The sequence below is a fragment of the Pezoporus occidentalis genome, unplaced genomic scaffold (genome assembly GCF_034315485.1).
Source record: "Pezoporus occidentalis ecotype Australia unplaced genomic scaffold, CSIRO_AGI_Poc_V1 ctg59, whole genome shotgun sequence".
Classification (NCBI taxonomy): domain Eukaryota; kingdom Metazoa; phylum Chordata; class Aves; order Psittaciformes; family Psittacidae; genus Pezoporus; species Pezoporus occidentalis.
Window position 1 is genome coordinate 895945 of NW_026915932.1, and position 13653 is coordinate 909597.

The 13653-nt window shown below is 41.4% G+C and overlaps 3 protein-coding genes across 6 annotated transcripts in view; 2 read left to right on the forward strand and 1 right to left on the reverse strand.

Annotated features, from left to right (window-relative positions):
* CDC73 (cell division cycle 73) overlaps positions 1–7102 on the reverse strand; it is a 108521-nt gene extending 101419 nt beyond the window's left edge. The window contains exons 1-3 of the mRNA XM_062638839.1: positions 6791–7102; positions 1174–1279; positions 221–290 (exon numbers count right to left, since the gene is read on the reverse strand). Of these exons, the coding sequence (XP_062494823.1) occupies positions 221–290; positions 1174–1279; positions 6791–6921 (307 nt within the window). The 5' untranslated portion in view covers positions 6922–7102. The remainder of the gene's footprint in view (positions 1–220; positions 291–1173; positions 1280–6790) is intronic.
* The window catches only part of UCHL5 (ubiquitin C-terminal hydrolase L5), a 189184-nt gene that overhangs the window by 143691 nt on the left and 31840 nt on the right, over positions 1–13653 (forward strand). The gene's annotated exons all lie outside the window — the stretch shown is intronic.
* GLRX2 (glutaredoxin 2) lies at positions 7515–12551 on the forward strand. Of its 4 annotated transcripts, none has more exons than XM_062638845.1 (4): positions 7515–7670; positions 8655–8721; positions 10347–10523; positions 10979–12551. In XM_062638845.1, the coding sequence occupies exons 2-4, from the start codon at positions 8662–8664 to the stop codon at positions 11108–11110; spliced, it is 369 nt and encodes a 122-aa protein (XP_062494829.1). In that variant the 5' UTR covers positions 7515–7670; positions 8655–8661; the 3' UTR covers positions 11111–12551. The 4 variants fall into 4 exon arrangements, with proteins under 4 accessions (XP_062494829.1, XP_062494828.1, XP_062494831.1 ...); XM_062638844.1 differs by lacking the exon at positions 7515–7670 and adding an exon at positions 7927–8078; XM_062638847.1 differs by lacking the exon at positions 7515–7670 and adding an exon at positions 8122–8132.

A 13653-nucleotide genomic window follows, 5' to 3' on the forward strand; every position in this document is an offset into this window, starting at 1 on the left:
AGGATGTAGTAATGTGGCTCCTTTCTAAGCACCATAAAAATAATTATTTTTAACACTGTTCTGAACATAAAAGAAATCCTAATTTCATTTGACGAACATATTCAGCTAACCTGCTAACTGATCATCGTTAACCATCCTTCCCATCCTATGCTTCCTTGCGTCATAAATCGGAAGCAGTAGCACACACCATGTGTATAAGTTAAAAGAAAGTATCACTCACATGTTTCACCATTTAGGTATGCAAGCAGGTCTTTCCTATCGGGTCTTCTTACCACAGGAATGTTTTCAGTCTGAAAAAATAGCAGACTTGACATTAAACTGTTACTCCCTCAGAAAGCCTCTTGCTGACATTTTTTCACTTTTAGTGAAAATTATTCATGCTCACAGAGACAGGAATATCTGTCCTGCCTCCCAAAAAGATCAAGCTTAAAAATACAATTACTTCCTAGAGGATGTTCCACTACACAATATGAAACATGTTGTCTGCTATAAAACCAAAAGGATAGCCTTTTTCCTCCTTCACGTCAAATCTGCAAGTAAGATTAAGAACTAACTTTTCACACACACACTTCTTTGCCAGGAGTCAATGCTGGCACACATAAATCATGTATTTCAATTTTGTCTTTCTGAGTACGGATAACATGCAGCACTGCTGTATCAGGTAACCATGTGATATAGGGGAAGATGAAAAATGGGCTCATAGAAATCAATTGGAAATCAAACGGACTTTCTCTTTCTCAGTTGCCCTATCATTATTTGTAGAGTTTATTCAATAATTTCTTGAATTAGATTGCATACTTCCAAGTCCACTCCAATGCTATTCTACTGAACTTTTCTCCGTTTTGTAGATCCTTGCAGTCCTGGGCACTAAAGGATCATCTAAATTGGGATTGCACAACAGAGTGCAGACTGACAAAAGTACTTTAGAAATAATTAGTGCTAGAGACAGCTGGGACCATAGAATACAAAGAGAAATGCTCTCATTACTGTTAATACTTGTGTGATGGACTCTTGTTTTAAATTCAACCTGGTGGATTGAAGGGATAATCTGTTAGGGAATGTATTATCAAGAAAAATATTCTACAAGTATTGTGACTTGATCACTTTGTTGCATATATTTTTCCCTTTCCCTAGCCAAATTCATACACTTAAATGCTACTCTGATTTACTTACCGCAGCACGGCGGACATAAACAGGATGCGAAAGGTGCACGTTATTAAGCAGGAACAAGATAGAATCCAAAGTGTAGTATTCCCTGGGTTGTCCCTCTTTCCCAGTCCTGTAAAATCATGAAACAAAGATTTTAAAACATTTAACCTCTCCATCTCTCTCTTACACAATTTTTGTAGCAAAGTTCTCAATTCTTTTCAGATGAAAGTTCAAAAAGCAAGCAGTAAGATTATTACCAGGCTATTGCCAAACTAGTGAACCATCAATTGTGTTAATTAAGAGCAAAAGATATATGTTCTGGCAGCCTTGTTACTGAATGAATTATAAAAACTGTCCAAAATAATCCAAAGTAAGAGCTGGATGGCTTATAAAATATACATGAAGCAAGATTTCAGAAAGTGTAAGAACACATGCTCCCACATCTCAAACATACTTATTCTGATTATCAAAGGAACTATCTACCTTATTTGGGACAGGTAGAGGAACGTAACTGAACTGCAAATGGAAAAAATAATCAAATAAAAAATCATATTACATGCTTTTCAGGTATAATGGGACAGAATTTTCACCACTAGAGAAAACACAATGAAGAACTCTGAACATAATGAAGCTCCATGAAGTGTAGAGAACAAAAGGTTTGAAATGGTGCCAGAAGGTCGAAACAAGGAGTAGGCAGAAACTAATTGCACACAAGACCACCAAAAGTGAAACAGACTACAAAATCACAACAAACTCCCATAATGAAGTCAGATAACTTCAGAGCAACATAACATCAAGTTCATTCTCAGTTTCAAAACAGCTTGTTTAAAAGATGCCTTTTAAATATAAGAAGGAATCAGTTCTGTGCAGCAATTTGAAAAGCAGAACAAAACCAACCAAAAAAAATCCCACAAAACAAGGCTAAACAAAAACTGTAGTTTCAGCTTGGCTGCATGTGTGTCAAATGCAATTCCCCCCTCATATACACACTCACCACTTTATGCTATTATTACAAGATGTCGTAGCAGAAGCAATGCTTGTCCCCATTTCAGAAAAAAGCCTGCTCCCTAAATATTTTAACTCTCTGATCAGTTAAAATATTCCATCATATTCACAGCCCCCAGTGGGCCCAGCAATTCCACTGCCCAGACTGGAGACCTGTCAGATCCCAGCTCCGAGCAGGACAGGGGTTCCTCTGTGCGGCCCAGCAGCCATCTCCAACTAGCCAGAGCAGACAGCTCACCCCAAAGCCTGAGGAAGTCAACCCACCAGAAAAACAGGACACTGTACAATTTAAGACTGGCACTGAAATTCTACCAAACCAGAGATTTCAGGAAGAAACACTTTCATTAAAAGTGTAAGAAAGAGTGTTTCCATCCAAGTACAGTAGCTTTACTCATAGCTCACGATCAGCATCAAAACATGCAACACAGAAATGCCAACCTCACAGGCAAAAGGAAGAGGAAATTAGAAAAACTCAAACATAACTTCCTTGCATCTGAAAGAGTTACACAAACATATACCAAATGCAACAGAAGTGCAAGTCTCTCATCCCCATATTGTGGATATAACGCCACTACTGCTTTCCTTCCAATTACTTTTCTGAAATTATCTAGAATGGAAATGTCCAATAACCTGTTCAGAACTTATTACCGGCATAAGACTGAAAACTCTACTTTCATAATGATGCCTGAGAAAAACAAAACGAATAACATGCAATAAGAAGTGATTCCAAATATAAGGAGAATGCTAGAGTAAGGTATCTCTCCATCACTGTTCCTTACAAGAACTTCCAAAACTTGCTGGAAGGGGTAGGGTGTGCATGTATGGCTTTTTGCTGAAGAGCAATGGGAAGAGACATAGTATCTCAACCTCTAAGAAGCCAAAAGTTGTCCTCACAATTACAGCCAACAGAACTGGATTCCTCAGCAAGGAACTGTTTGAGTATCTTTATGTTTCACTGCTATCTTTGATGAGGTGACATCTAAACATACTCTGAGCACTGGTAAAACCATAAGTTTAGTCCACATCCACTTGGCTCTGAAGTGAAGCCTATGTCACGTGATACAGTTGTCACTTCATTTTAAACCCAACATTTTAGAATGTCACACTTCAGAATAACTCATTATTTCTTTGAAGTGTGCCATATCCATTGAATGTTATATAAAAAGTCCAGCTGGTCATCTGTTCAAGCTTTAGCAATATTTAGCAATAAACAGCATAACAGAAAATAAGTACTGAACAATTATCTATTAATTTGAAAATACAGTATTACAAAGCTATAGGCATTGCCAAAGCTCAGCAGGGCACATCTGATACTTCATCACTTAAGACACACACACAAGAAATCCCCATGCTCATTACAGTTCTAAGAGGATGCTTTATTAGGAGGACAAGATATTGCACAATAAAGGGAAAGCATCAGCTGGACAAGCAGCTGTATGCAAGGAGAAAATCTAAGTCTAAGCTGACATTTCAGCATAAATTTGAGCTCCTTTCAGATTTTCCGATATAAAGAACCCTCTCAACAAAAAAGAACTAAAAGCAACCTAGCCCAGAGGTTCAATTGCTTTGTTCAATTCACAAACGTCTCAAGTAGCCAATGAAATTAATTCTCTTATTTCCTATATTCAGTAATGGCCTTATTTACTTAAGACAAAAAAAACAAAAAAAACAAAATCTTAAGATTCAGACCCTAAGAAGTCAGTAGTTACAATTTTGCTTTAATAGTTATTAAGAATTGCATCTCTTAAACAAACAAAACTCCAGCTTAAAAAATGGAGAAAATGTTTGCATAATGCAAGAAGGAGTTTCACCTGCTTGTTTTTAACACCACAAATCTGTTTTCTGCTCATTCATTCCCCCTCAACCTGTGAGTGTCAGAAGTCCGTTCATTTCTAACTGCTTTATTTCCTCTTTCATGTTTCAAAGCACGAATTTTTATAGAGTTACTAGAGGCCTGCTTTCTTTCACGGACGAGACAGTAAACTTTAAAAATACAAGACTAGGCATGCAGAGTATCACGTAAATTAGTATACCCATGACCAGCTGCTCACTGGTTTAAAACTCAGCTGTACAAACCTAATGGGTAAACAACGCAAAGTTTCTCTGTTAGACCGATTGCTTCCTTTAGTTTTGAAACAGACGATATAGTCTTCAAGGACCATGAGATCAAAACACACAAAACATCTAATCATAGACTGTCTAGCCCTCATGTGCCAGCAAGAGCATTCATACAATTATTATCTGGAGACTAACCTGGATTAAATTTAATTTCTGCCTTTTTTTTTTTTTCCTTCCCCTCTGGGTTACTTTGAACTTGGCTCTGTTTCTCAGATCAATTCACTGCTTGGTTGACACTTGTGCTACCACAGAAAGAAGGCAGTGCTGCTGACTTCTGCCAGCTTAGCTGCTTAAAGAGCCACAGTCTTAAATGTCTAGTGGGACTACTAATTCTAGCAGGGACAGAATGCCACCATGGCAGTTGGACTTGCATTAATCTCTCCAGACTGGCAGCTGAGATGCAATTACAGCAACCACACTGTTGACATCTAGAAGCGAAATCAAGATTTGCTTCATGAAAGACTAAGCCACTAAGCTTGCTCAGTGCAAGCGCAGTTTGGATCCTGTCAAGTGATCGGAATATAAAAGTTTTTGGAAGTGTTCCTCATAAATCCCTGTGTAAGTCTGGAAATTACATAAATTAACAGCCTCTAAACTGTGGCGTTAAAGCTACTGAGTATGGCTTGCATAACTGGTCTCATTTTTGCAGTGTCTTCAATGTAATTAGACACAAATAATTCCATGGTAGTTCACAAGAAACACTGCAAATTGATAGTGGTCTGATACTACCAGAAGTTCAGACACTACTGGTCTAAACCGAGTAGCCAACTAACTTACTTCACACAAGCCAAACAACAAAAAACATCCAAATCCTACAACACATCTGCTGGAAAGGCTGAGGACATAGATATTATGAGGTTACAGCTGTTGTTTTGCAGCAGTAGAGTTAGGCTGGTGTACCTGTTTCTCTTTCCCTACAAAAGAGCAATGAAATTTGTCTCTCTGGTTAACCATTACTTACTACTGCTTTGGAAAAATCAACTTGCAGCAAGGAAACCATCACAATTGTCTATACAGTTGCTCAGCAAAAAACAGAAGACTTTTCAAGAATTTGAAAACTTAACTGCTTATCCAAATGTTTTTCTTCTTCAGTCTAGCTATTGGTATTCACCCCTCAACCAGAAAAAGCAAATAAATCCAAAATGAGTTTCTGAAAGCTTGAACTAAGTAATAAAATAGCACATTCCTAGTTATAAACACAGTGCAATGTAAAATCAGTCTTACAATAAATCTGTCCATAAGTTAACTCTGACAAAAAGTTTTTTTTCCTCAAGCTAAAAGTTGGGATACCAGATCAATACTTAAATTCTTATCATAGATATGAAAACTAAACAAAACAATCCCTGATTATAGATCGAAGTAGAAGGGTGGGGTTTTGTTTGTAAAATCTGCAGATTCTTCTGATTGTCCATCAGGCTTGATGGGACACTGATCAGTACCTCAAACATTCACTACCTGACACTTAACGATAAGTTGTTTTTTTTTTCTCTTGGGCTTAAAAGAGATTCATTGAATCCTTCTATTAGGACATTAAAAACAGCTGCTTGTTTTCAATTCAGAAGAATTCAGAAGAAATTCAGAAGAAAGGAGAATTAAAAGCTCTCTTGTATTGCAAGCAATACATACCATACCAAAAAATTCAACAGGTACAAAGTCTCCTTTTCTAGAAGTTTTCTAAAAATAAGCATTTAACCTAATATAAGCATTTAACCAACAGAAATGCTGTCTCTACTTATTATGATAAGACCAGCTTGCATTAGGTCCAGTGCAGGAAGAAGCCGCAGCTCGGAGCAACTGAGGAGCAATGCACCTCCACAGTTCAACAAGGCTGGCAGGGGACCACAGAGGGAGCCTCGATTTGGACCTCACTGACTTTCCTACAGCAGAGTAAAGCTCCAGGAAATGAAAAATACCCCGGATAAACTAAAACAGTAAGTACATAACCCCTATTTTGCATACAGATAAAAAAAACCTTGGAGAAGCTACTTCCTTCCATCTCATCGCATGAGCCCGCAAGACCTAGCCCCGCCGCGACCCTCCAGTCTCCCCAGGTGGCACGCAAAGGCCGAGAGCCAAGGCAAGGCCGCACCGCGGACCCGCTGCTCTTCCGGCGCGGGGCAGGGGCACCGGGCGGGGTTCTGGGAACCTTCCCGAAGGGACCAGCGATACCTCCCTGACCTACCGCGCTGCCAACAGCACAGGCGAAGGGTATCGCCCTACGCGACGCGCAAGGCACCAGTGAAGTAGGCCGCTGGACACCCCACCGGGACACCGCGCCCAGGCGGAGCGGAAGCGCACGGCCCCGGTGAGCTCCCGAGGGGCCCTACCGGAGGTGGCAACCAGACCGGCCGCCCACCCCGCTCCCTACAAAGCGGCGGGAGACAAGAAGAGGCAGGATCCCCCTCCCCGCTCCCCGGGCGCTCCCCCACAACTTCAGGGCAACTTCTTCCTCCTCCCCCCGCCCGTTTCTTCCCCGCGCGAGCAGCCGCCCGCCGCCCGCCATGGCACCGCCGCTCACCCCCAGATGACATAGTTGGTCTTGACATTCTTGGGCCAGGAGAACTCGCCGAAAATCACCTCGTCCCCCTTCACCACAATTTCTTTCTTCTGCGTGTTGTACTGCCGCAGCACGCTCAGCACGTCCGCCATTTTCGCTCCGCAGCCACCGGCCGCTGCCGCTCCGGCACCTCTACCAGCCGCGCAAAGACCCCTCCGCCAGGACCCAGGCTGCCTACCGTAAACGCCTGAGTAACACCACTACCTCCGCCGCCTCCAGGGGGCGACGCCGAACCGGTTGCCATGGAGGGACGCGACCCCGCCCTCAGGGTGGCACCCGGCTGATTTGGTTAAGGCCCCGCCCGCACCGTTTCTAGTACTGTGGTCCGAACGCGGTTTAGAGTGGTGAGGTTCGGTTGTTACCGCCACGAGCGCAAAGAGAGTCAAAGGCATCGATGGCACAGGCCATTGACAACCGGCCACTCTGCACCCCGGGCCTACACCGGTCCTCCACTGGGCAGCCGGAGCGTAACGGCCGCTGGGCGACGTCGCCCCTCGCGGTCATGGTGCCCCAGCGTGGCAGCATCGTCACGGCCTTAGCGGCTGCGGGTGCACACCTATCCTCGTGAGGGGGATTGCGTGTGGCGCAGGGGATCACGACCGGTTCGTGGCCGCTGGTGTCTTGCAGTTCCAGTACGGGCAGAGTCCACACCGCACCGCCGTGTCGGGCAGGCGCATAAAGCCTTTTCGCCGTCACGTTAGCAGCTGCAGCCCAGGAGCCCGCCTGTACCACCCGCACCCCGGCTAGGCAGCGCTTGGCTGTTGGCACCGGGCCAGTAGCGCCTCGAGACAGTTGGGCAGGAGCTCCCGCAAGAAGGCGGTGTACGCACTTCAGACTGCAGGTCAGAAAGAAAAACACCCCGAACCTGGGTACACAGGGGAGGAAATAAAAAAGGAAAATATCTGCTTTATCAAGCACAAAGGCGCAATTTAATTCTGACAAGAATAAGCCGTTAAAACACCACACAACAAAGTGATTAAGAAAATATTTATCGGCTCTATACCCTCACTGGAAGGACCCGTCAGCCGCTGGGCGTGCCCCGGCCAGCGGCGCCTCAGGACACCGGCAGCCTGCCGGGCAGCCCTACGCCTCTAAGAGGCGGTGCGGGGACCTGCGGGCGGTGACGGACCGCCGTGAGGACTGGGGAGAAGCCCCGCCGCTTCCTCTTGGCGGCCATGGCCCTGCAGGGGGCGGTGCGACGGGTGGTGACGGGGCTGGGGTGCGGGCAGGTCGCGCGGTCCGTCGGTCGGTAGGTGCGATCGGGAGCCGCGGGGCCGGAGGTCTACCCGGCACCTTGGGCTTGGTACGGATCCTGTTTTAAGTCGTTTTGGCCTTTGGACGCTCGCTCTCATAGGAGCAGCCCTCCTGCACCGGAACGGCAGGCACCGGGGCCGCCCGGGCTGTGGCAGCGCGGGGAGGCGGCCGGTATCGGGGCGCGCAGGCCTCGGAGCAGCACGTCTGCCCGCTCTATTGATGAAAATGAGAGTTCCTTTCCGTTAGAGTCGGGTGGTGAGGCTGAGCACAGGCCGGTGCCGGATTTGGTACATGTGTCTGTATTATCACTGGGGGGTGGGGAGGAAAGCATTTTTCTTATCGAGACAGCCGTATTTGTTATTTTTATAGTCTGCACCATCCATCTCTTCATCTTCTTGTAGGCATGTGAGAACTAGCATGGCTGTGGGTACTGCAGCTGCAGAAAAATGACACATATAATGTAGAAATCACATTGACTGTTAAAACAGTATAAAGTCAACCTTTAATTCGTGAAATATAAAAGGTGTCATTTGTTTGAAAGCTCAAGTATCTGACTTTAATTTCTCTTTAGTTTTAGAATGGGGAATGATCAGACTACCGTGGGATTGTCTAATGATGCCGCTGTGAATCAAATACAGGTAACATCATTAATGCAATTCTTTTTTTCAACATTTCTGAAAGCCATAGTTACTTAAAAGCTCTTCTGATTTATATAAAGAAATTCTGTAAATAGTTCTATATGTTCAACCTGATTCTTATGTTTAGTAAGCCTGCTAGCATTATTTATTTATCCACAGCCTTGGAACTTTATCTTCCTAGGCTGCATCCATTTTACATCTTTTGCAGACCTCTACTCGAATTCAGTAGTGCTATCAGTACTGGGGACTAAGTCTCGGAAAATGACTGTCATTAAGTAAAGTTTAAACATCTAAAGAGAAAGTTGTTTTTTAGAGTAAACTTCCTGATAATAAATGAAGGCCTGAAATGACTTTGAATTTACAGTAAAGTAAAAAGGTGTAATTGGTCCGAAGTTCAATCCTTGGACTTCAGCTTAGTTGCCCACTCACCGCAAACCACTGCTCTTCATAGCCAGTTTATAAGAAAATTGCAGGATCACAAATTTAAGAGAAAGAACACTCTGTAGGGCATTAAGTACAATTTCCACAAGGGTGGAAAAAAGAAATATCCCTTTTGTCATTCTGCTTGCCATCAGCACATTCTGCTTGCCTGATGGAAAGGGAAAGCTGTACTAAATAGTTCAAGGAGATACAGCTTGTTTGGCAGATTGTAGGAGGTCTGTGACTGCAGAGCTAAAACGGGCTCAGGATTGGCACCATTGCATGACAATCACAACACATGCGTCTCAATCATTCTTCTCCCTTTCAGGGTCAAGTACAGGTCAGACACAGCTTCACAAGTGCCAGCAGTGCTTCTCATAGCGATTGTTAATGTCAACTCTCCTCTGTTTCTCTGCTCCCACAAGATCATAGCATTCCTGAAAGTCAGAAACTGATGAGTTTTAACTGATTCCTGGTACCCTACTCAAAAGAAAAGAGCATACCTTTAACTGAAAAGCTCAAGTGGAGCAAGAGAAGTCACTTTTATGTTCTGTGTAGCTCTGCAAACTGCTAAAGTTGCATCTCGCTGCTTATTGCACTTGTGCAGACACTTTCTGGGATCTGGCCAAGAGCATCTGAACTTGAGGTTAAAAGCCTGACTTTCTTAGTAGTCGGGTAGGAAGCAATTTTTCTTCTGTTGCAGAAGTATCAGATGCATCCCTAAAGGAGGTGTTAGGCCACCACAGAGGCTTCAAAACAGATGTAGGGTGGATATGTTTTACACTCACCATACAGGTGATGATATCTTAATAGATGCCTTGATAGAGGAAGTTGCTGTTCTGCTCCTTGTTTTTAAAGAGTAATAGTTCATTCCTCACCTTAAGATTCTTGTGGCTCTAGATTAGAATTAGGGGAGATTTAGAAGATTAACTAGCTTTTCACTTTACCTTAAAAAGTGAGTAAAAAATATGTTTTGAAAACAATTCAAAAACAGCCAGCCATTGCTGTAGCATGGCTGGGAACTCCTCAGTTGTCCCTGTCTAAAAATACTTCAGAAGACCTTTTACAGAATAATTGTCCATTATTTGTTACTGTAATAGCAGATTTATAACTTCTACATTTGTTTTCATGACTGCTTGATACTGTTGAAATACACTGACTTAAAAACAAAACACACTGACTTCAACATTCTTTTGAGCATACAGGAGATTATTTCAGACAACTGTGTGGTGATTTTCTCCAAAACAACATGCTCCTACTGCATAATGGCAAAAAAGCTTTTTGAGAGTATAAATGTGAATTATACAGCTGTGGAACTGGACATGAATACAAATGGAAGTCAGATCCAAGACATTCTTGAGCAGATGACTGGTGGCAGAACCGTAAGTATACATTCTTACATGTAACAAACAAAATAAGAACTTACACTGCACTTGTTTCTCATGAGTTATGACCATATCAAGTTCTTTGCTTTTTCAAGACATGTAAACTTGGGATACAAGAGACCCTCACCCTGAGGGTGCCACTTTGAGATATCAAAGTCAGTTTTCATTTGTATAGGTGTATATACGCCTTGTAATTTCTTAATTTTATATAGTCTCACTTGACTCAGTTATTTTAATACAATCTCCCATATACTGACTTTATGCCCCTTTTGAGGGGCATGTGAACAGTTTCCGATCTCTGTAAATATTACAGAAATGTATGAGTTGTACAGTAGTATTAAATATGCATATGTAAGAACTCGACTGTTGTGTGTATACCACAGTCCATGTGGGGTCGCTTAGGTTTTTATCTTTTATTGAAGTAACTAACATCATTTTAATTTTCTTGATAGGTCCCAAGAGTGTTTGTCAATGGGTCTTTTGTTGGAGGTGCTACAGATACTCAAAGACTTCATGAGGAAGGCAAATTGCTGCCTTTAATTCATCAATGTCAGGTGAAAAGTAAAACCCAGTCAGCCACTTAGCTCAGCTTAGTCTTCCTTTGTATAACAGAATTTTAGGCAACTTAGAAGATCATAGATACATGCTACATCAGCTGGAATCAACAGCTTCAAGCCATGGATTTCCAAATCATAGATCATTTTCTGACACAGATGCTTTAGGGACTTGACAAATTACATGCCTCAGCTTTCCTACAACCAAAATGGTGATCAAAACCACTATGTAACTCTGGGGGCTCTACGTGTGACAAAGTGATGTCATTTTATTGCTGTTACAATGCTGATGCCATGTTTCAGAGAAGCATTAATTGTACAAGAGGAATCCTGTTTTTTTTCTGCTGCAAATTAGTTTGCATTCTAGCCTTGTTCCAATGGTCAGTTTAATGGTTCTTTTAAAGTAAATTCTTCTCTGAATGTCAAATTGTAGTAATGATGAAAGTATGAAGCAAAATAAGTTTGTAGTGATACTGTGTATGCATGTCTGCGTCTTCCATATCCATATGATTCCATATCAGCATCTGATCATCTAGCTATGAAATTGTATGTCCAGTTGTGAGAGAAAAGGGAAGAAAGATTCTTGCAGCGTTTGAAGGGTAGGTCATGTCTTTCATCTTTTTTCTGCACTATGAAGTATCAGTCTATACAGTCATTTAGAAATATGACAAAATACAGCTTCTAGGGGAGCCAGACAGCTCACTGTCAATAAACTCTGAAACTACAACTTGCGTTATAATCAATCCAATGCTATTATGAAGCTTAAGACCAAGTAAAATAAGTGTGATATGCGTAGGATTTATTTAGTTCTTGAATTCTACAGTCAGAATGCAGTTTACTAGCGATGTGAACTTGCAGTTAAATGCCTAAAGCATCTAAAATTCAACAGTTTCAGTACAATGCAAATCCAAAGCCAGACCAATGCCAAGACTCTTGGTTATTTCAAGTTCATATACAAGTAGAAAATTATATCCCACTCTTCAGTATAAGGGACCATTACACTACTACAGGGCACAGTTTAGAATCAAAACATTAGTCAGTGAATTTTTACTGACTTCTTGTAAGACTCCTGTTTTTACCATTGCTTTCAGCACTATGCACCTAAGCTACTTTTTTCCCCCCAAGGGAGAAAAAAGGTCACATTTATCTTCAACTCCAGATAACTAGGACTGTAAAAGTATCATTTAAATTTGACAGCTTCATTTTTGTGATGGGGGTTTGAAAGAAGTTTAAACCACATAATTTGTATAGTCTTTAGTATACAGTTGGCTGCACTGTGCATCTTTTAACATATTAATCAGCTAATTAAACATGTAAATGTTGGTTTTATCACTGTGGTTTACTGTATTTTCCTAGTTTCATCATTGCCTTATTAAAATTTTGTTTACAAGGACACACTCGTTATGGTGAACACACACAAATGTGGCTCTCTCCCTAAATATATACTTAATAAAGCAATTTATTTTGCACATGTGGTGGTAACTAAGTATTCTTTTTCTCTGTGTAGAATTCTTAGGCCAGTTAATGTTTTCTCAGATTAACAGTAATTTTGCACCTGAAACCTGGTAAGTCCATCATGTAAAAATAATAGTATACAAAGGATTTTTTCAAAGACCTTTTCGTTCTGCTCCCTGTTAAAGGAAACAAAACAAAACCCAGAATACCAACAAACCAGGAAGTCCCAAAACAGTAGTCTAAAATAACCCTTTGAGTTCTAAGTTTCAGAACTCCCAGGGCATTGTCACTTAAGCCAACACTCTATTCCAGCTGATAAGAAAGCATGCTGTATGCCTGCAAATCCAAGTGAGTGCCCACGTGTTAAAAAAGATATGTCCTAAGGCACTCAAAGGGTTAATTATGTTTCTTTTTAGGCATATTAAGGCTCCACATCCAAATAATTTATCATTAATTTTGTAACAATTCATAGAAAGTAGCAGCAAGACAGTGCAGTGATTATTGGTTGGCACAAAGCCATGATGTTTAAGTTATTTAAACAAGATATGGCAGTTAAAGTGTGGTCCTACTCTGGGAAAAGGAAAAAAAAAAAGAAAAAAGGGGGAGAGAATAAAAAATAGTAATGTAAAATTCCTGTGGATTTTCCTGAGCGTTGTCTCCAGGACAAAGCTGTTCATCTTAAAATAATGCTTGCTCTGGGATCTGAATGTTAAAACTTATTTACCAAAAGAATCTGTACTTAGGACAAAGCTGCTCATCCATTTCACATACCATGCTCCTAAAGAAGCCTGAAAAGCTGGAAACATCAAATCACTGAATGAAGCAGATACAGCTGTGAATGTACCCATCTGTTGCTTCTTCATAGAGAATTATTTTTAAAGAGTAGAACTGCACTTTTATAGGAGAACGTAACAGGAAAGACATTTTATTTGTAACTAGTTGTGCTTAAGAAGCTTGTAACATTAGGAAAACAGGTATTTATATTCATTATTTTTTAATGAAGCATTTGTAAAATTCTCAACATACCACATATATAAATGCAAATATATGTATTTAAAGTCAGAATGAATACCTAAAGAAACCACACCTTACGGGATCAAAATTATAAATCCCAATGT